Source organism: Lacerta agilis, chromosome 4 (assembly GCF_009819535.1).
Source record: "Lacerta agilis isolate rLacAgi1 chromosome 4, rLacAgi1.pri, whole genome shotgun sequence".
Lineage (NCBI taxonomy): Eukaryota > Metazoa > Chordata > Lepidosauria > Squamata > Lacertidae > Lacerta > Lacerta agilis.
Window position 1 is genome coordinate 70,175,090 of NC_046315.1, and position 22,044 is coordinate 70,197,133.

General features: G+C 41.7%; 1 protein-coding gene across 2 annotated transcripts in view; it reads left to right on the forward strand.

Moving 5' to 3' along the window:
- The window catches only part of CYFIP1 (cytoplasmic FMR1 interacting protein 1), a 59,641-nt gene that overhangs the window by 3,820 nt on the left and 33,777 nt on the right, over positions 1 to 22,044 (forward strand). For both annotated transcript variants that reach the window (XM_033147511.1, XM_033147510.1), the window contains exons 2-15: positions 4,396 to 4,519; positions 4,627 to 4,716; positions 6,419 to 6,496; positions 7,363 to 7,464; positions 7,725 to 7,906; positions 11,488 to 11,584; positions 11,779 to 11,907; positions 13,914 to 14,018; positions 14,747 to 14,838; positions 15,019 to 15,136; positions 16,329 to 16,451; positions 17,124 to 17,249; positions 17,358 to 17,524; positions 18,960 to 19,107. In XM_033147511.1, the coding sequence (XP_033003402.1) occupies positions 4,403 to 4,519; positions 4,627 to 4,716; positions 6,419 to 6,496; positions 7,363 to 7,464; positions 7,725 to 7,906; positions 11,488 to 11,584; positions 11,779 to 11,907; positions 13,914 to 14,018; positions 14,747 to 14,838; positions 15,019 to 15,136; positions 16,329 to 16,451; positions 17,124 to 17,249; positions 17,358 to 17,524; positions 18,960 to 19,107 (1,674 nt within the window). In that variant the 5' untranslated portion in view covers positions 4,396 to 4,402. The remainder of the gene's footprint in view (positions 1 to 4,395; positions 4,520 to 4,626; positions 4,717 to 6,418; positions 6,497 to 7,362; positions 7,465 to 7,724; positions 7,907 to 11,487; positions 11,585 to 11,778; positions 11,908 to 13,913; positions 14,019 to 14,746; positions 14,839 to 15,018; positions 15,137 to 16,328; positions 16,452 to 17,123; positions 17,250 to 17,357; positions 17,525 to 18,959; positions 19,108 to 22,044) is intronic.

The window sequence follows — 22,044 nt, forward strand, 5'->3', positions numbered from 1 at the left end:
GTGCCTGGTTTTAGCCAGCTGTAAATATACTTTGTGCAAGATAACTGTGCAGAACTGCATGACCGCTATTTAATAGAATCAGAGTTGCAAGGAACCTCAAAGTCCAACCCTCTGATGGTACAGGTGATCTGCTACTTGTCACACATTGTGGCTTTTTGCTCTTAAGTTTTCCTGCTGGTTTCTGTTGAGAAGATTCAGCACTGTTGGGACCATAATTGCCTTCATTATGGTGGAAAGAAATTTTTCAGGGTCTGAGAACTTGTTTATAGTTTAAAAAAAGTGCTTCCAGAAGAGAACTCAACATGTTTGTATGTACATGGCAAATCTTACTGCAGAATTCTTCTGTGATGCCTTTTTATTTGTTTAAAACATTTAGGTCTCTTCTTTCCCAACTTAAAGTTTTTCAGGTTTGTTTACAACAATAAAAAACTATAAAACAATTTATGATGGACTTAAAACATTACAGCCAAAAGGCCACAGTAACAAATATTAAATAAAATAAACAAAAAGCCCTCCAGAATAATCAAGTTTTCAGTGGAAGGTGAGCAGTGATGGAGCTGTCTTCAGGAAGAACATTCTACAGCCTTGAGTTTAACTGTGAATTATATTTGCAGTTTCGTTGCATGTTAGAGTAGGGACAAAGTACCCTGTCCCTCCTTTCTGCAGTTTCTTGTGTTTCTGTACTGGGCCTGGAGGGGAACACTTTGCCTCATCCACCCACAGCTTAGAAACCTGAATAAGCTAAAAAATACTGAATAGGTCTGCAATGTAGACAAGGCATAGCTATGTGACAATCTGCTGATTTCTTTTTTTTGAATCACAGTATTTTGTGCTGATGAGTGCTCTTCCAGTTGTTTCTCTGTCAGTCAAATGCTGATTTTTCTTGCTTGCTTAGAGTTAAAATAAGGAAGTGTAAGATGTATGCACATCTCTTAAAGAGAAACTACAAAAGGCTTGTTCCGTTCACCCCACTTCAAATCCATATGCCCAGACAAACCAAAGAGAAAATCCATAGTCGTCTTGGTAATACAAGACATGCTTCTGACTGTGTTTACATGAGGCATGCAAGAATAAATTGACTTTAAAACAAATTGATAATTCATTGAAGGCTGCAATCGTAACCCCATTTACCAGAGTAAGATCCATTGAATCCCATAGGACTTAGATATGGTTAGGATTGAGCTGTAAATGACTTTGAAGCAGATTTGGTCCCACTTGAAGTCAAGTACAGCACAATATTTGAGAGGCTTTGCTTCAGATATTTATAATAACATGTATCGGACCATTTCCACTTTGCCATTAGAAAAAGCAGCAGGGATCAAACTGGTCATTGAACTTCAAGCAGAGAACTATGATGGAAACATGCGTATCAAGTTTAGTTGGTTATTATATCAGCCTTTAGTTGGTGATCTCAAACTATATTGATAACCCCCAGTATAGTTTCCTCACAACTTTCCTTAATCATTGAAAAATAACAGAGAGAATTTGATCTGGAGTTTGAAATTGAAACACAGAATGGAATGCTGAGTATGTACACATGTTTTCGTTCTGATATCTTTCTCTTCCAAGCAGTTACTGAATTACAGTGTGTTTTGTTTTTTCTTCCCCATTTTAAAAATGGGGGCAGGGCGGTCACGGACAATTGTGCCCTAAAATTGCTTACAAGATTAAAATTTTAATTTCTCAGGATTTACCTGAAAGCAACACCCAAGCTTAGAAAAGTTGCTTGGTGAGTTAAAATTTTGCCTGTTGGCTTAAAATTGAATTTGTTCTAATATAGAAACAGCCAGGGTACTGGTCTACATCTTGCCAACGAAACAACAACAATAGCTCTTACTGGCTGAATTTGTACATATATTGAGAGTTTATGACGTTGATGATGAATATTTTTCTACGGCTGGGGTTGTCCTTTGTTTTTCTTCCAGTATGTAGGCACAAGTACAGGCAAACCATTTGAAAGTGAGTCACTATTTCTGAATTAGTGAGTTTATGCAGTTTGTAGGTTGGCAGTAACCAGGCTGACTAAATTTAGCCCTGCTTACTCAGTGACAGAGCTGAAGAGTCATGTCAAGGTATAATGGCACAATATTGAATGCTGGCGATGAAAGGATGCTGTAGAGGTTATAGTAAAGTAGAAATCACGTTGCTAGGTTTGTCATTGCAAGACGCATAAGAAATCATTCACTGTGCACAGTTTGGCAACATAACAGGTCAGAAGTGGGAATTGTAGAAGGATTTAAGTGGGAATTGTAGAAGGATTTAAGTCGAGCCAAGACACTCCAGAAATTGAGAATCCCTTTGGAGTTCCAGAATTCAGCAGTGAGATAGGAATTACGGTATGTAGCAGTGGGTCTCCTGCATCAGAAGGGAATTGGGTTAGATGACCTTTGAGGTCACTACCAATTCTAAGAATAACAATAAATGAGGAACTGCAGCAGATCCCACCACATCTGCATAGCTGTCAACCTTCCCTTTTTTTGCAGTGCAAAAAAGGGAAAGTTGACAGCGATGCATCTGCATTTCCAGGTCTAAGGCTGTGACTTGAAAGCAGACTTCTAGTCACCTAGAAATTAAATACTGGGTTCTTTTAGCTGGACCAGAGATGGGGAACATTTTCCAGCCCAGGGACCACATTCACTCACGAACAATCTTCTGGGGGCCACATTTCAGTGGTGCGGCAGGGTCAGAGGGGCTACTGGGTTTTATCCACCTATAAACCCCTCTCCAGCCTCCTTTCAAGGAAGCAAGAGGCTGTGTAATGATGCATTTATAGTGAGGAGCATCACTTTTAAGGGTGTGGCTTGGGGAAGAGTTTTACTCCTTCCCTGAGATAGACAGTGTGTGATAGATAGATAGATAGATAGATAGAAGCAAGAACCTTGCAATTGTTTTTTGTTGTGATAGCTACTAATGTTATGACTTTCGCCTGTCATCTTCAGTGAATGTTTCTTCCGAACGTTTCCTACATGTGGTAAACTTATGAGTGAAAACTCCCCAGGATGTGGTACTCCTTACTTCTCGGTCGTTCTTTACGAGTGTGATAGGCCGAATTTCTGTCATGTTGACTGTTTCCTGTGAAATACGAACGCAAGGACAGCCTTGTAAATATGCCCACAGGAGCCACAATAATGCATATTATTTATATGGTTATTTGTTTTACAAGACTGCAGAGAAAGGGAGGAGGCATGTATTTCTATGCTGGCTGTGGAAGATGGGGCTACATTCCTATATAGTATCTCACACGGTTTTATGCTCAATACAGAGGAGAGATGGAGTGCTTCATCCTTCTCCACCAACCTACTCACTTGTGGGCAATGAATTCCTCTTTGCCTGTGGCTGATGCTTAAACCCAAAAGGAATTGGATCCCGTTATTTCCTTTTTTGCACACACCAGACACCTTTATGTTCAGAATAAGGGTGTGTGTGTGCCTATCCTGCAGGATCTGACCTCTGAGCAGGTTTTTCCTGCCCCTTTTTAGTACCGCTGCTGTGATGCCAAAAAGTTTTTTGTGTCCCTCCCCCATTGTTTCCATGTCTTAATTAAAAAAAAAACAAAATTCATTTCAGTTTTCTTTTACTGACTACTCTGCTGTGATACTGTGATGGCAGAAACCAGTTGTACAATAATATTAATATTTATTATTTGTACCCCGCCCATCAGGCTGGATTGCCCCAGCCACTCTGGGCGGCTTCCAACAAAAATCAAATACATTAAAATATCACACATTAAAAGCTTCCCTAAACAGGGCTGCCTTCAGATGTCCTCTAAATGTCTGGTAGTTGTCTATCTCTTTGACATCTGAAGGGAGGGAGTTCCACAGGGCGGGCGCCACTACCAAGAAGGCCCTCTGCCTGGTTCCCTGTAGCTTTGCTTCTCGCAGTGAGGGAACCGCCAGAAGGCCCTCGGCGCTGCATCTCAGTGTCCGGGCTGAATGATGGGGGTGGAGATGCTCCTTCAGGTATACAGGACCGAGGCCGTTTAAGGGCTTTCAAGATCAACACCAACACTTTGAATTGTGCTTGGAAACGTACTGGGAGCCAATGGAGATCTCTTAGGACCGGTGTTATGTGGTCCCGGCGGCCACTCCCAGTCACTAGTCTAGCTGCCGCATTCTGGATTAATTGCAGTTTCCGGGTCACCTTCAAAGGTAGTACCACCACAAAGATCCCCCTGAGATTTGCTGGGTTTAAAGGAAATGAAGTGGTTTCATCCATTTGGCCACAACTGCTTTTGCCCTCTTTGACATGCTGTTCCTTGACGACTGGGTCCATGGGTCAAAATGGCCCTGAGCCTGAAAAAGATTAACCATTGCTGCTCTACAGCATGCTCTGCAGGTCATTCTCTACCTGTTATGGATTTTGCCAGTTGTTTAAAGTTATGTTTGCTCTTTATAGAACCAAAATGACTGCCCAAGTTACCTTGGAGGACGCTTTGTCCAATGTCGATCTCTTGGAAGAATTGCCACTGCCAGACCAACAACCATGTATTGAGCCCCCTCCATCATCCTTGCTTTATCAGGTATGGCATCTGCAAAATGAAATATTTGTTGACCTGTTTAAGACCACCATTTGAATAAACTTCTTCAAGACCTTCGATCATTTTGGTTTCTATTTCCTTTCTTGCAGCCAAATTTCAACACCAATTTTGAAGACAGGAATGCATTCGTCACAGGCATTGCAAGATACATCGAACAGGCAACTGTTCATTCTAATATGGTAAATATTTTTATTGTGTTTTTCTTCCTTCCTTTTTTACAGCAACAGCATAAAAAAATATGGGAGAGTAAGGGAAGGGACGTGGGTGGCGCTATGAAACCACTAAGCCTAGGGCTTGCCGATCAGAAGGTTGGCGGTTTGAATCTCCGCAACGGGGTGAGCTCCCATTGTTCGGTCCCAGGTCCTGCCAACCTAGCAGTTCAAAAGCACGTCAAAGTGCAAGTAGATAAATAGGTGCCGCTCCAGCGGGAAGGTAAACGGCATTTCTGTGCGTTGCTCTGGTTTCGCCAGAAGTGGCTTAGTCATGCTGGCCACATGACCCAGAAGCTGTATGCCGGCTCCCTCGGCCAGTAAAGCGAGATGAGCGCCACAACCCCAGAGTCGTTCGCGCGACTGGACTTAACTGTCAGGGGTCCTTTACCTAAGGGAAGGGTAGCATGGTAAAAACTGAACAATTTCCTCTTGTCAGGATCTGATTACAGTAGAAGAAGAAATTATGTTAGTATGTTTATTTTAACCCGGAAAATTCATATGGTTTTTTTTGAGGGGGGGAGTGTTAAACTATATGTGTATATTCTGCATGTGTTCTGGATACTTTTCAGTACTTTCACCTGTTCTGTGGTAGAAACTTTGGCTTAATTTCATTCTTTTATTTTGTGTGTGTATTTTCTCAGTTTGTAGCATTGTGATTATTTAGGTCCAACAACAACAACAAAAAGTTCCATTAGAAGTTCTGTAAATGTAAGTTGTAGGAGGAGGCACCAGAATATAGAGGAAGCTTAAAGGGGATGGAGTTAACTCAAAAAGTCTGAGAAATGCTGACTCAAGTGATCCTTGATTCTGCTAAAATAAGCCGTCTGGTGTTACATTATTCCTTAGTTATATACTGGATTGGCAAGTTTCACTGCTTAGCTTTTCTTTTTATGATTTAAAGGGGAAGGCTTTGATGGCTAGAGCTGATGGGTGTTGTCATCCAAAAACACCTGGAAGACACCAGGCTAGGGAAGGTTGGTCTAGGATGCACGATTCTCACTTAGGATGCTAGAGGTCCCAGGTTCTTTGTCTTTAAGGGAGGGGCCGTGTTCTGTGACGGAGCAAATGATTTGCATGTGGAAGTTCGAGGCTCAGTCCCTGGCATCTCCAGTTTTGAAAGGATTGGGTAGCAAGCAATGTGAAAGACCCTTTGTGTAGGACCCTAAAGAGCCACTGCGAGTCAAGAGGAGGCAGTTGGATTGATGGACTAACAGTCTGACCTGGTATAAATAACACAGCTCCCTATGTTTCTGCAGTTGGACTGTTCTATGATTCTGCTGAGAGTTTAGTATTGGGCACATACCAATTAAGCATCCCAGGAACCTTTTTCTTCCACCGTTTATTAGGGGATATGATTCATTCAGTAATTTGTTGAAGCCGTAACCATTATTGTTGAAAACAAAAGATTTGGCTATGTTCCTAAGCACAATTACTTGGAAGAACCAGGGCTTAGAATTCCCAGTTGGTGATGTTCAGAGCTGGAGAAATAGTCAAAGCAACATTTTGGTCGGTGTTCCGATGAAAGCTTTTAGCTTATCTCTTCTGAGATGCCAGGCAGATGTTTTATTTCTTTTTCTTTTTTTACATCGCTGCCAGCTCCAGTAAACTTCCCTGTGTGTTCACCTCTGCATCTTCTTCGTCGAAATAACAGCTTTTGTTTTTACGATAGAATGAAATGTTGGAAGAAGGGCAAGAATATGCTGTCATGCTGTATACATGGAGAAGCTGCTCAAGAGCCATTCCTCAGGTAATGGAGCAACATGGTGCTATCATTTTGGCTTCTTTCAAATGTGTTGTGTCTCCCATTCCATACAGCTGGCTCCTGGGACAGCTGTCTACCTGCCTGTAGGGTGTGTGCGCATTTCTCAGTGTACAGGAACCACTTCCTATCTTTTTCTTGGACGCTTTCTCGTTCTTGTAGCACACGTATTTTTTACTGCAATAGGGGACAACGTTACAAAATTCATGAGGAAGTGCTGTGCAGTGGAAAGAGGGCAGGTGCTGACTTTGGAGATGATCATCCTCTATTTTAGTAGGACTAGAGGCAGAACCAATTTGAAACTCTACTCACCCCTCTCTCGTTCTTTGTAAGAGACACCACAGACCTGCTATAGAACTACAGTGGTGCCTCGCTAGACGAAAATAATTCGTTCTGCGAGTGTCTTTGTATAGCGAATTTTTCGTCTAGCGAAGCACCAAGGCAGAATAGCGGTTTTCGCAACGGAAAAAAACAAAAAAAAAAAATTCGTCTTGCGAGGCAGCCCCATTGACTTTTTCGTCTTGCGGGGCAGCCTTCCGCTAGCGAATGCCTTTTGTCTAGCGAGGCATTCATCTAGCGAGGCATTCGTCTAGCGGGGCACCACTGTACTAGGCAAGCCCTTCAAGTGTGTTGCATTTGGTAAAATAGTTATTGAATCAAGTGCTCGATAAGAAGGTGTGTTATGTGGCGTAGTGTAGCTTGCATGTTTTGAAATAAATATTTTTGTGTTTTGTTCTGTGAACTGCCCTGGGACCTCTGGGTGTAGGGCAGTATATAAATTAAATAAATAAAGATTTTCTAACTAGGTGAGGAAGATGTGTATAATCTGACAAATTCTGCCCTCCCCCTTTCAGGTGAAATGTAATGAGCAGCCAAACAGAGTGGAAATTTATGAAAAAACAGTGGAAGTGCTGGAGCCAGAGGTGACAAAACTGATGAATTTTATGTACTTTCAGGTAAATGAATATCAGTTGCTAACTTGATGGTTGTTGTTTTTCCCAGGTGCTTTCCATGATAGGCTGCTTTTTCCAGCATTCTTCCTTCCTCATGTGCCTTGTTTGTTCCATGGTAGATATGTGTGGTATTTATTACTTAATGAATGGTTCATGTGGAGAGTCATTTTGTGTACAGCAGTGTATGGACAAATCTGATCACTACAACTTGTGGCTAGCACTCTTACTTTTAAAAAACAACACAGATTTGTTTTTATCAACAGAGAAATGCAATCGAAAGATTCTGTGGAGAGGTGAAGCGTTTGTGTCATGCCGAGAGGAGGAAGGACTTTGTGTCCGAAGCATATCTGATCACTCTTGGAAAATTTATCAACATGTTTGCTGTTTTGGATGAGCTGAAAAATATGAAGTGCAGTGTGAAGAATGACCATTCGGCCTACAAACGGTGAGATGCTCTGTGGGGATGTGGTTTATGATGTTACTGTGAATCATGCAAACTAGTACAGAGTTTTTTTAATCATGTTTGCTGTTTTATCAGTGCAACATCTCTGCTAATCTTCTGCATCTGAGCTGCTTGGAACCACTGGATCACTGTAACCCTATGCCAGGTGCGACAAGCCTTTGGCTTTTCAGACGTTGCTGAGGTCACAACTCCCATCATTCCTAGCTCTTGCTTCCTGGGGCTGATGTTGGAGTTCAGCAACACCTGGAGGGCCAAAGGTTCTCCACACATGCCCTGCATGGTTGTTGAGTGCCATACATGTTGAAACAAGGCTACTTCACCGATTGCGTGTTGGAAAACATGTTTTCATCTCTGAATACCTCTGTGGCAGGTTGCTGCGAGACATACTAGCTTCCTAGCATACATGCCTATAGAAATGTGTGTCTAGAAAAATGCAGTCATTGTGTGCACATGTTTTGACAGTTTTATGAGTACATGTAAAGAATTTTGTGTATCATAAAAATTATAATATGTCGGACAACCCTCAGGGTGTTTATATACAGGAAACATATGTCTGTTGTTTTCAAACCTCTATTTGATAGGGGCACATTCTCTGCAAGGAGTTTCAGATTAAGTCTTCTGGCAGCATTTAACTCTACGGAAAAAGAAATAGTCCTTTCCTCTTGGCGTATGAAGTTGCCTATAGCACCACAGGACAATGTGGCCACAAGATGGCACTAGTTGTTTGCTATATGCTATATTCACATTTTGTGTATACTTGTAAAATATATATTCCCCCCCACCCCACCCCCCAAAGTATAAAATGTGTCCTGAAAAATATTCTCACAGCGATGAGTTGAAACAAGAAGAGGTGGACTTAGGTTAGAAATTGCACAGGATTGGGGACTGGTGTCAGTGTGACATACTTCTTACCTGTTTCTCCAGGAAATGTGCATTAGGCAGATAACAGATGACTTTTGTGCGTGGATATCTTTTTCCTGGAGAGGTAGAATACAAATGGATTCCCCGTTTTGAAATTGCATTTCTGTTACACATGGAGGCATATTCCTGTTACAATATGCCTCCATGTGCATCTTTGCAAATGCACTCCCAACGGTGATAACTGTTGTAGGTTGAAGAAAAATGTTGCACTGGAAAATGCATTAATTCTGGTGGAACTTTTTTAGAGTTGGGGCTCAGCCTTGGAACAATTTCAGTGCCCATATCCGGTTCTGAACCACGTCAGTATCTCTACTGACGTGGTTCAGAAGCATGCTTGTTGGGGTACAGTCCTTCATTTCTGATGCACCACAGTCAGAAGCATGCTTGTTGGGGTACAGTCCTTCATTTCTGATGCACCACAGTCAGAAGCTTGGGGCAGAACCCAGTATCTCATGGCCAGATCTTGAGAGTGTGTTGGCGGGGGTGGGGGAGGGCATGGAATGCAGGAGACATTCCACTGCACATAAGCGGCGTTCCATTCTGCTCATGGTGGGACCTTGCAAGTCTTGCCAGGTCTGATTTTATTTACCACAGATTTTTATAAACCGCTGAACATCACAATAATACCATAGCAGTATACAAAAAAAACCCTCTGTAAATAAAATAGGTGACAACATAGATTAACTGCTCTTGAGTAAACTCATAATTCTGTGGAAGCCTATAGAAAAACCCGAGAAATTAAAGTTAGCAACCTGTTAAATGTAAACCATGGCGGAGCCTTTCTAACTTCAGTGGGAAGGGTCTTCTTCCACTGCAATGAGGAACCTAGTCCGAGCTACAATGGGATGGACCTCTGGCACATTGCAGCATCACAAGGACGCAATCTTAATTTGTAAGGAGGTTTTAGCACCAGCACAGCTTAAAAAAAAAAAAATCAAGCTCTGGGTTCATCACATGCAATCCCATCTTTGAACTGCTGTCTTCCGAGTGTATTATCTCTACGTTCTGTGCCTTAATGCTGCAGTCACCTGCAGTTCATACATTAGGACTTGCTTCTGTGAAAAAGTGCGTAGGTTTGGGTTCCTAGAGAAGCTTGTAGGCAACAAGCGACTGTTCCTCTGAGATAACACCTGCAAAATGATGTGCCGGGTGGCTGATTATGATGTTAATTATGATGAATAGCTTCATTAATCACACACTGCTCCTTTCAGAAAAATCCCATTCTGTGCAGCGGGGAAGACAACCACCTAGTGTCTGAGTGTAAAACCGCTTGCAGTTCAGGCTTCGCTGTTGCTTTTGGACTTCTTAAGGGTAGTGTGTGAGTGCGAGGGGGTGGGGAAGCAAAGAGAGAGGACAGTTTTCTAAGAGCTCTGTCTTCAGATGGCAGCTGAAAACAACACACCCCAGCTGATTCCCCACTTTAATGATGCGTTAAAAATTTGTAGTTTGGATCTGCACCCCTTATGGGTGTGTAATAAGTTCAAGAAGGTTTCTTTATGCTCTTTCCTGCATGGTTTGACTTCTTGTCTTAAGTGAGATGCTCTCAAGAGCAAGGATTTTACATGTCATTTGGTCATCGAATCTGTTATTTCAAAACCTTTTCCCTTTGTTACCTGTATGACGTCAGTCTAATAACTACCAACCTGAAATATACTCGGAGTCCTGTAGTGGTTTCATGCTCTTTATTGCAGCTTGTAAAACAGTGAACAGTGACTGAAACCTTCCCCCCAAAAACGTCTGCTATAAATACACAATGGGCCCTGCCTGATTAGCTAATTACGGGCTGCTCCTGTAGGCCAATCAGGTTGCGGATTCACTTCTTCCAGGAGCCTGATTGGCTGCTCCTGTAAGCCAATCAGTTCAGTACGTAACACAACCATAAACGAGGTCCTTGCCTCTTGGTGTATTTTTATATTGTTGCATGTCTTAAAATTTGTTGTCCACTCAAGAGGGTAAATTAGAAATATAAAATAAGCAAATATTTTTGCCTAAAAAGGAAACTGGAAAAAAGAAAAGGTTCAGGAAGGAAAAAATGAAGTTGATTTTGGGTGCTGTTCTTGACACACACCTGTTTTGCATTCTGCATGGTCCCTCAAAAATGATTTAAAAATTAGGTAGTTATTGCTGAAAGTTGATTCCGAAGTAGAAGTGGCTCCGCCTAATTACCCTTTCAGAACTGATCCTTATGGAAAGCCACTGTTGCAGGATCAGTCTCCATGAATGCGCCAGTTGCCCCTATACCAGCAACCCGTGAATCACTTGCATCACAAATTATTGCTGCTGGAAAATGACAGAACGGAGTGTGTCGGGACAACAACCTGAGTCTCCTGCCCACTGCACTCACATTTATTGTTTTCTACATTGCTCATCAAGGTGTGACATTGAATCCCACACCATAGTTTGAATGCATGTGCACACATGTGTGCTGGCTTCTTCTCTAGCAGCAGAAAAGCTAGTGGAGGCCAGCAGAGTCGTCTTTATCCAGTGACAACGAATCATCAAGATACAGCAAATGTCCTTCATTCATACACTTGGCTTTGCAGTAATGTGCTTTCTTTCAGGTGCCACTGACATAGCTATAGGGGCTCTCTGTCTTTCGTTCTTGCAAGATTTAACTTCTTTTTCTCCTGTTTCCTTTGAAGGGCTGCCCAATTTCTGCGTAAAATGGCCGATCCTCAGTCTATCCAAGAATCCCAGAACCTCTCCATGTTTCTTGCTAATCACAATAAGATTACGCAGGTATGCCTTTAAGTAAACAAAGCTATGATGTCATCGTTACCTTCTTATTCTTGTACAGAGCACGGTATCTTACGTGCTGAATAATATAATCAAATCCAGCTATTTCTGTACATATGAGTTCCACAAATATTCTGTCTTGAATCTCTCCCCCCCCCCCGTTGCCATATACAAAATTAAACTGGTTTCTGTTCTAGTCTTTACAGCAACAACTTGAGGTGATTCCTGGCTATGAAGAGCTGCTTGCTGATATTGTGAATTTATGCGTGGATTACTATGAAAACAAAATGTATCTAACGCCTAGTGAGAAGCACATGCTCCTAAAAGTAAGATATGCCGCTTGAAGCACATTTGGGGGGGGGGGGGTTGGAGGGGAGGAATACTGGGTGAGCATTGAAAATACTCTTGAAATGCTAGAGGTTCATTGTCAAGTAACTTGGAATAATTGGTATGCTCTTTGAAGTGTATTTTTAGCCTCTCTTTTATGTATGTGAATTCCCTCCCTCTACACTTCTATATGCACAGGGACTAAATGATTTTAATGAAGGGGGTAGAGAAAAGGCAAAAATGGAATTAGAACTTTTTTGTGTCATTTTGTCATATTGGGTAAAAGATATGCAGAGGCAAATCTATCATTTGCAATGAAATTGCTTGGCATTCATTATATGGGCTTTTAGCTAAACCAATATAGTAAAGTTGAAAAAAGCAATGTACTTGTGCCCGGGAATTTTTCGGCACTGTGCCTCCAAATGACTCTGTATGCATTCATTCCATTGGTTTTTAGCCAAATGAATATAGTAATTTTAAAAATGTTGAAAAGGGTAGTTTATTTGTGCCTAGGAATCTTTTTGAGGTATATCTAGGACTAGCACAGGAAAGCTAATTTAACAGCTTTCAAATCAGATTACCATACTTGAATAATTTGAACCATTTATCCTTCAGATGCTTATAGCTCTGAAATGTAGCAGGTAAAATTGGCTGGGATATTCTAAGGGTTCCAGAGCTTATTGTGCTTATTCTTAACATATTTGACTGTGTTTTATTTTTTAAAAAATCAGGTGCCTACTTCTATGGCCTCTGGTGAAGCACAGTCTTAACTCAGTTTTTAGAGTTAATGATTGATTTTAATATTTTAGGAAGGATAGTTTTGCAATTCACTTGCTTCTGATACCTCCCAAATATATTACAATTATGAAAACTTTAAATTAGAAACTGGGCTCTTTTCATAAGAGAAGCTTCAAGATTTCTACATGAACAACTTCCTGATGACTAGTTCTGAGAAAAATGTACTGTATATGTACAGAGCATCATGCATATACCCCTCTGCATTTTCATGGTTGTAAAAATTACCAAAATTTTATCTTGGGAAGACTTGGTGACCTCAGTGTTTTGTTCTGGACATCAATGGTTGCCATATTTGGGACTTGGATGAAATCTCCCCCAAGTCTGAGTGGCGAGTCACCTGGGATATATTTTGGACCTCCAGAACCGAGAAGCAATTTATGTCAGCACTAGTTGATTCTTGGGGGAAGAAAACAATCCCCATTGAGTTGCCATCACGAAGAAGGCTGTGTCATATCTCCATGGGCTTCTGCCGATGGTGGGACCATAAGAAAGCCCTGTTGCAGATCTTAACACACAGCCAGGCTTATAACGGAAAGAGGTGCTCCTTCAGATTCCAAGCCGATTAGGGCTTTTATAAGTTAATGCTAACTGATTGAATTGAGTTTGGTAGCCTATATGCCGCTGTTGCAAAGTCTTCAAAATATATGTGCTATGGTCTCATCTCAATGAGCCATCACATTTTGCACTAGCTGCAGCTTCTAAACCATCAACAAATAAAGCCCTGTATAGAATACATTAGGGAGGCTTCCAGATCATAGATAGCTTTGCCCAGGTTTATTGGACCAGGAACAGGCATGGCTGGTGCCCTATTCTAGCTGGAATTAGCCACTCTGAGCCACAGAAACTGGGCTTTTGATGTCCATGTTTTATCAAGGAGCATCCCTGAGGCACAGCACGTCTGTCTTGTTGGGATTCATCCTTGGTTTATCAGCCATCGTGTCAGCTCATCATGGCCTCAAGGCAAAGGTCCAGCATGACATTGGGGGTACTTAAATAATAGAAATTGAAGTGCATATGCATAATTAGAAAAGAGAGTTTGGTCAATGGTAGAAAAATAAAGAAAATGGTGAATCATATTTATGATGCTTGTGCCATTATGTTCTAATAAACTTATTTTGAGGAAGGTTTACAAGGTTTTGTTGCTTTGAGCATTGATCAAGTTAAGAATCAGGCAGCAGGTCTTAATGTTATTTTATTCTCTTTTCAGGTAATGGGTTTTGGTTTGTATCTGATGGATGGCAGTGTCAGTAACATCTATAAACTGGATGCCAAGAAAAGGATAAATCTGAACAAGATTGACAAGTTTTTTAAGGTTGGTTAAGAAGGTTGTCTGTCTTTTGAAAAGGGAGTGTTTATATATTACTTAGGTACGTGGGTGGTTGGTCACCTGAGTGACTAGGCATGCGAACTTTCCTGGCTCTGATTACATCATGAAGGTGGTTTCCTACCTATAATTCTTAAAATACATAGGTTTGTATCCATTGAATGAAGTCATGCTTTTTGCACAATGATTTCTCCTTGTGGAAAGCAACTCCCCCTCCCTTTTCTTATCTTCTGCCCCTCCAAATCTGTTCTCAAGTGTTTGGGGGACCTCCAGAAACAGATGGGGGGGTTTCAAGGGGAGAGGATGTTTTATTGTGCAAGTATATATCATTGGATCCAACCCACTATATTTCAAGTTGACAGCATGTCCAGATGACAAATTCCCCGATGATTAGTATTGCCCTGATGTTTCAAGCCAGATGTGTGTGTGTGTGTGTGTGTGTGTGTGTGTTGAAGGCACTATTGCTAGCAGAAGGTGTTGGTTCTGTTCTGGGAATGTTTAATTTGCCAGCACAAACCACAGGGTTTGGTGTTTTTGTTGTTGTTTTTTTTTTTTTTGGTACCTTTGCAAAATAATCTTTCCAAGGAGAGTCATGATTGCGTATCATAGAATTGTAGAGTTAGTTTATGTATTTGCTGATTGTGTGGCTAAGTCCTGAATGAAACCAGAAGGTGCACATAATTAACTTTGTTTAATTTGTTTTCTCTTGAGTCCAGCAGCTGCAAGTAGTTCCACTGTTTGGCGACATGCAGATTGAACTGGCGAGGTACATTAAGACTAGTGCTCACTATGAAGAAAATAAATCTAGGTAAGAACTGAAAAGACATGCTAGCATGCTTTTTACAACAACTATGAAATTGCTCCAAGTCATTCTTGCAGTTCACTTAAAGAAAATTCATCTGTGCGGCATGGATCTCTTTGCCATGGGACTGTATAAATTTTATTTTAGTAATTTCATGCTTTCTTTTCTCTTTTTCCCCTACCCTAGGTGGACATGCACTTCTTCCAGCAGCAGTCCCCAGTACAACATCTGTGAGCAAATGATCCAGATAAGAGACGATCACATGCGTTTTATTTCGGAACTGGCTCGTTACAGCAATAGTGAGGTGTGTAGATTAATGCAGGAAACGAGTCTTTGGATGAAATCAGGTTTTATATGCACCCAACCTGTTACATTAGCAGTACTAAACGTAAAAATGTGCCTCTGTTTCTCTTACAGACTAGGTAGCGTTAGTCTTACACTTGCGTGGTGTCAGTAAAACATTTGCACCCTTTTGAGTGTCAAAGTGCTATTAGTGAATTCTAAATTTGTGTGTGTCAGTTTTCTAACAAGTTCCATACCAGGTTTTTTAATACTTCTTTAAAAACAACAACTAGGCACAAGTTTGTTTATGAAAATATATAGCCTGAAAAGGCAGCAAGCCATATGATGTGCATTACCCAGAACTTATTTTGATCACAGGCTTCATTTCTTAAGTATATTTCAGCCTCAGTTCTAAAATATGTAAAGTAAGGTGGAGAAAGAGCACATTGGTATATTTAACTATGAGTCTTTCCATTCCCAACCCTCTTAAGGGGAGAGAGTTCCAGACCAGAGGCAGCTTGACCAGTGGGGAAAATAGTGGTGTAAATGCTTGTTCATCATAAATTAAAACACTACTCATTTAAAGTACATGTCTCCCCCACAAAGAAAACTGCAAATTGTAGCTTGTTATGTAGCTGAGTAAAAGGTAAACCATCCCTGGACAGTTAAGTCCAGTCAAAGGCGACTAGGGGGTTGCAACGCTCATCTTGCTTTTGGGCCAAGGGAGCCAGTGTTTATGCACAGACAGGTTTCCGGGTCATGTGGCCAGCAGGACTAAACCGCTTCTGGCGCAGTGGGACACCGTGATGGAAACCAGAGCACATGGAAACCTTCCCACTGCAGTGGTACCTATTTATCTACTTACGCTGGTGTGCTTTTGAACTGCTAGGTTGGCAGGAGCTGGGACAGAGCAACGGGAGCTCGCCCCGTTGCTGGGATTCGAACCGCTGACCTTCTGATTGGCAAGCCCAAGAGGCTCAGTGGTTTAAACCACAGTGCCACCCACTTCCGTGGGTGCTGAGTAGACCAGCATGGGGCTACACTATGGGGAAGCGGCTCCAATATTGTAATATGGAAAATGAGCCTCAGCATGTTTTTTATAAAGGATTGAAACCCGAAAAGCACACACAGATGGTTATGTTCTGCACTCTAAAACGATTCATGTTTAGTCATATATGCACTGGATGTTTTAACAAGCATGCTTTTCATTACAGGTAGTGACTGGATCAGGCCGCCAAGAAGCTCAGAAGACCGATGCTGAGTATCGGAAGCTCTTTGACCTTTCTCTCCAAGGTCTTCAACTTCTGTCTCAGTGGAGTGCTCATGTTATGGAAGTGGTATGTGCAGGGCAGACTGTGGAAAGTTCTAAAGAGAAGCAACTGTGGAAATGTTTGTTCTCACTGTAATCTTTAGATGGCATATTATAGAGCAGAATGTGATATTCTGTTTGTACCCTTACTTGGATGAGTTAAAGATCTCAAATAGACTCAAAGCTATTATGTGGAATATATGTCTGAATGACACATTTGTAGGCTGTGCAGGAATTTTTCCGCCGGTTGAGTTGGCATGAGATCTTTGTGGGTTTTTGGTCCTCTTTCCTCTTAGTAATATTTATAGCAGAATATAAGATTAAAAGCCACCGTTTTACTGTTACAGTCCTTTTGCAGAAGCCACTGGAAACTCTTCCTTGTGGAAGAGTTCCCCATCTTGCAAGTTTCAGTGCCAAAGCTACATGTTGTGAACTTGGTAAAAATAGCAATACATTACCTGCACACGGAGAAGCTTGCTTCTATATTCACGTCATCACTTTATTTGTTAGCTTGGGGTGTTGATCTCCCTATTTTAGGGCTTAGCAACTATTGATCAAATGAAATGCGGTTGCCTGTTCAAAAGCATATAAGCTTTCATTCAGCCTTAGTGGTGTATTGCAGTTGTTACTGTGGTTTCTCAGTTCAGTTTTTGTCGGTTCTGGCCATTCTTAAACCCCCCCCCCCTTCCATCAATTGCAGTATTCTTGGAAGCTGGTGCACCCAACGGACAAATATTCCAACAAAGATTGTCCGGACAATGCGGAAGAGTACGAAAGAGCAACACGATACAATTATACCAGCGAAGAGAAGTTTGCTCTTGTTGAGGTAAGAAAGAGAAAATGCTCTCTGACCACGATCGCTCCCACCTCTTTTCTCTTCGTGACTTGTGCTTTGTCTAATTATGTGAAAACCAATTCCCCCCCCCCCATGCAGGTTATAGCGATGATTAAAGGGCTGCAGGTTTTAATGGGCAGGATGGAAAGCGTCTTCAACCATGCCATTCGCCATACCATCTATGCCGCGCTCCAGGATTTCGCCCAGATTACACTTAGAGAACCGTTGAGACAGGCCATCAAGAAGAAGAAGAATGTCATCCAAAGGTGGTGGCTAACGCGCTCTCGTGCCATTTAGCTTTTCTTTCAGATGTGCAGTATTTGTTAAAAGAAAACATAGTGCCTGAGAGCAGCTGTTATAATGCAGTGGGACTGTCTTGAATTCTCCCAATGGAAACTTGACAATGTTTTTTTTGGATGGGATCCGCAAAACCTGCTGTGTGCAATCACTTTCCCTCTCCTGGCCACCCATATTACCCGGCGTCCTACAGACCACATGGCCCAGCGGTTGTGCAGTATTGCCGGAGCTTCTGCATCTGGTCCAAGCTTCCCGCAGTTGCAGATGAGCTACTCTGCAACTGTTCTGGCCATTGATCAGATATTGCGTGGCAATGTACTGGCATTATATGCCTGTCATTAGTTAGGAAAATAGAAAGAAGATGCTGTATTCATATCTCTTTGGCAGGGCTTTGTAGATTGCATCCTTAGCGAGGCTATTGGGAATTCGTTTCCTCCCAGAACTGCAGTTCCCTAGATTTCTTGAGAGAAAGTAATGACAGAGTTACTTTGCATGATGCCTGTTAAACAAAGCTAAACCATACATATCCAGTAACATTTTCCTTCACAAGGGTCTACATCACAGTTGCAGTTTTAATAAAAACAACAACCATAAGCTCCAGCTACTCTGGGCAGCTCCCAACAAAATATTTAAAACACAACAAAACATCAAACATTTAAAACTTCCCTATACAGGGCTGCTTTCAGATGTCTTCTAAAAGTTGTGTAGTTATCTCCTTGACATCTGGTGGGAGGGCATTCCACAGGGTGGGCGCCACTACCGAGAAGGCCCTCTGCCTGGTTCCCTGTAACTTCACATCTCACAGCGAGAGAACTGCCAGAAGGCCCCTGGAGCTATAACAGCGCTTCATATGTGCGAAGGGGCCTCTACACATTGAAGAAACCTCAGGCCTGTGCAACTTGTCCAAGCACTGGCATTCCACAGCTTCCCTGCTCCCTGCGGCACCCATGTGTTGAGTGCGGGCATCTTAAGGGTTCCACCTTCCGTAAAAGTTTACGCACATGGATGTCTATGTGGTGAAGTGAGGGCTACAGATACTCAAGCTCAGTGTGTGGATGTTGGAGGCCACTTGACCCTGCACTGTGACCCTCCTGTCCCTTTGACACAGGACGCCCACTTCATGCAAGGAAAGGCATTACTTGCATGGTAAATCTGAAAGAAACCTGCTGTGTTCTCAATTATTTAAAAGCAGAGGTTTCCAGGCCTAAGAATTCACAAGGATATAGAATGTTTGCTTTAGCCAATCCGTTGGTGGAAAATGAGGCGTGTTCTCGATATGACAGTTTTAGCCGTCTGTGGAATGTGTGGTGCCTTTTAGAATGCACCTGTCAGGATGCTTGTGGTTATTATGGAAGAGTTCACACTTTTATCAGGAACTCACATGCCCTCTTGGATCGTGACTAGCGTTCTCCAGGCGATCAGAAAGACTGTGTGCGACTGGGAAGGTGGCCGTGAGCCGTTTAATGACCCTGCGCTGAGGGGAGAGAAGGATCCCAAAAGTGGCTTTGATGTCAAAGTCCCAAGACGAGCAGTGGGCCCCTCCAGTACCCAGGTAATTTCTCTCTCTCTTAATTCTGGTATGTGTGTCACTGACTTGATACAGGAATTACTGTGGAATGAACCCATTTAAAAAGATTAGTTATATAAATCCTGTAAATCTGGATTAGTTAAAAAAAAAAAACCTCATGCAGGGGTACTGTCATTTTAATTTTCTATGCTGATTATTCCCTTTCCGTGCCCCCTCCCACAAGCCTTTCCTTTACAACATGTACCTCCTGTGGGATTAATGCTTCTATATTTAAATTCTGTTTTTACAAAGTTTTAGTTGTTTGTATGCCTGATGCCCTGGTGTTCATCTTCCTGTACTTAAATGGTATATACATGTTTTCAGTATAGTGTTTGTGTGTGTGTATACATACACACATATAATGACTTATCTGCCTATGCCTACTGTGGTTTATTGCTGGGGTATTCTCTTCTGATAAAATCTTTTCTTGGCTGTTTCTACTTATGTGTAGAGATGGGAGAGGCATTTGCTCTGCTTGCATTTTAAAATGTGAACCTCCCTAACTAGCATTTCCCAAACCAATATGTGAGCTGAAATGCAGCTACTTATCAAACTTCACACTCTTGCAGTGCAGTTCTGAAATCTAAAACATGCGCAGAAATCTAAAACCTGTACAGACGTACCTTGGAAGTTGAACGGAATCCGTTCCAGAAGTCGGTTTGACTTCCAAAAATCATTCGAAAACCAGAACAATCACTTCCAGCTTTCAATTGTTTGGGAGCCGAAACATTCGAGTTCATGGGCATTTGGCTTCTAAGGTTCCACTGTATTAGGGAAGGCTGCACAAAAATGTATGTATTAGTAGAAACAACATACAAATAATGTACAAAAATGCATCAGGGAAAATTGAATTCAGAATGTGTGTATTAGGACAAATGCACAATAAAGCGCATTGGGATTTTAATGCTGCGTTTAAAACAAAAATCACAAAATGACACAGCAATTAGGAGTGTACTGAAGATTGGAAAAACGAGAATTGGAATCCAAAATTGGCAGATCGGGCCATCTGTACTTGTGAGTACAATTAAGCTGTCTGTTTTTATTTTTTGTGATTATAAAATACATTTTAGTCATTTTATTTTATTTAACAGGACTTACATACTGCTTCTCCTGCCAACCTAGCAGGCCAAAGTGAAAGCATGTCAAAGTGCAAGTAGATAAATAGGTACTGCTCCGGTGGGAAGGTAAACGGTGTTTCCATGTGCTGCTCTGGTTTGCCAGAAGCGGCTTAGTCATGCTGGCCACATGACCCGGAAGCTGTATGCCAGCTCCCTTGGCCAGTAATGCGAGATGAGCGTCGCAACCCCAGAGTCATCTGTGACTGGACCTAACGGTCAGGGGTCCCTTTACCTTTTACTTACATACTGCTTAATCATCAAAACCTCTAAATGTGGTTTATATAAAATATAACACACACATCAAAATTACCAATAAAACCAGATGTTAAAAACAAATGATTCTTAAAAAAATTCAAAATATAAATAAAATCAGTTTTTAAAACGAACATTAAAATCACACATTATCAGGTTTTTGTGTCTGGGTAGGGTTGGTAGTTTTTAGCAGACGCTGGAAACACTGCAGAATTCCAAAATGTAAATGTTGCCACTCAGAAGGATTGATTCCTTCAAAGTGTGGAATAAACATTATTTGTCAAATCCCAGTTCTGCAGATTGAAGTGGTTGAGTGGGACATATGGGATGAACTGGTCCCAAATTGTTAAGGGCTTTATTTTACCAATAGTAACACCTAGTAACTGATCAGCCTGCTGGCGCAGATGTTCAAGCAGAGATGCAGTATACTGACAAGGTCTCACTCTTGCCAGCAATGGTGCTGTAGCATTCTGCATTAACTGCTGTTTCTGGACCCAAGCGCAAAGGAAGCCCCACTCAGGGTTCATTGCAGTAATCCCAGTTTTGAGGTGCCTGGACTACTGTGGTAAATCTATTCCATTCCAGGAATGGCCACACCTGTCACATCAGCCTCAGCTGGTAAAAGGTGATTCTAGCTATCAAGGCTACTTAGGCCTCCAGGGAGGGAGGGGGAACTAGATACAGAAGCATATCTGCACCTTTAAGTTGGCCAATTTCTTAGATGCAGGAACCATTCGTTCACAGCACCTCTTGTCTTCCCAGGATTCAGGCTCACCTTATTTTCCATCCTCAATCCCTTCCCTGTGTTTGGGCACCATAGCCTTTCTTTGATTCAGATGTTGTGCAGAATTAAGACCCAAATCTCTTAATGACTGCTCCAAATGGCTTCGTATAGATATTAAATATTTTTTGGGATGAAATAGTGACCTGTGGCACCCCATTGCATAACTGCCAGGGAGCTGAAAAGCACTCTCCTAATACTCCTCTCTGGACTCGGTCCCAGACATAGGACAGGATCCACTGCAGCACAGGGTTCCCAATCCCCATCCCATGAAGGGGATCCAGGAGATAATTCCATGGCTGATCTGTAAGGTGTCTGTAATTTTTTTCCTGCACCGTCTCCCCACCTTTTGCATTAAGCACCCCAAATTTGGTAGCCATATTGCTCTCTTTACTATTTTAAAGGGAGATCTCAAAAACAAATTATTACTGTTATTATTATATTGTTATTAATAATATATCTGACTTTTTGAGCAACACATAACTACTATTAATGTTGTAATGTTGTGAGGAGGAATGTAACATTATTATTATTACCGTATTATTATTATATTGTTTTTTTTTATTATCAATATGCCACCCTTCATCAAAAGATCTCAGGGTAGTTCACAGAATAAAATACAAGATAAACACAAGTAAATAACTAAACCAAAACAAACAAAACAGTACCCCCCAACCGTCTTGATTGGTTAGCTGAACAGGATGAGTTTATTGATTCTCTCTCTCCCCCCCCCTTCCCCAAAAATCCAATATTAGGAAAACTCTGTAATAT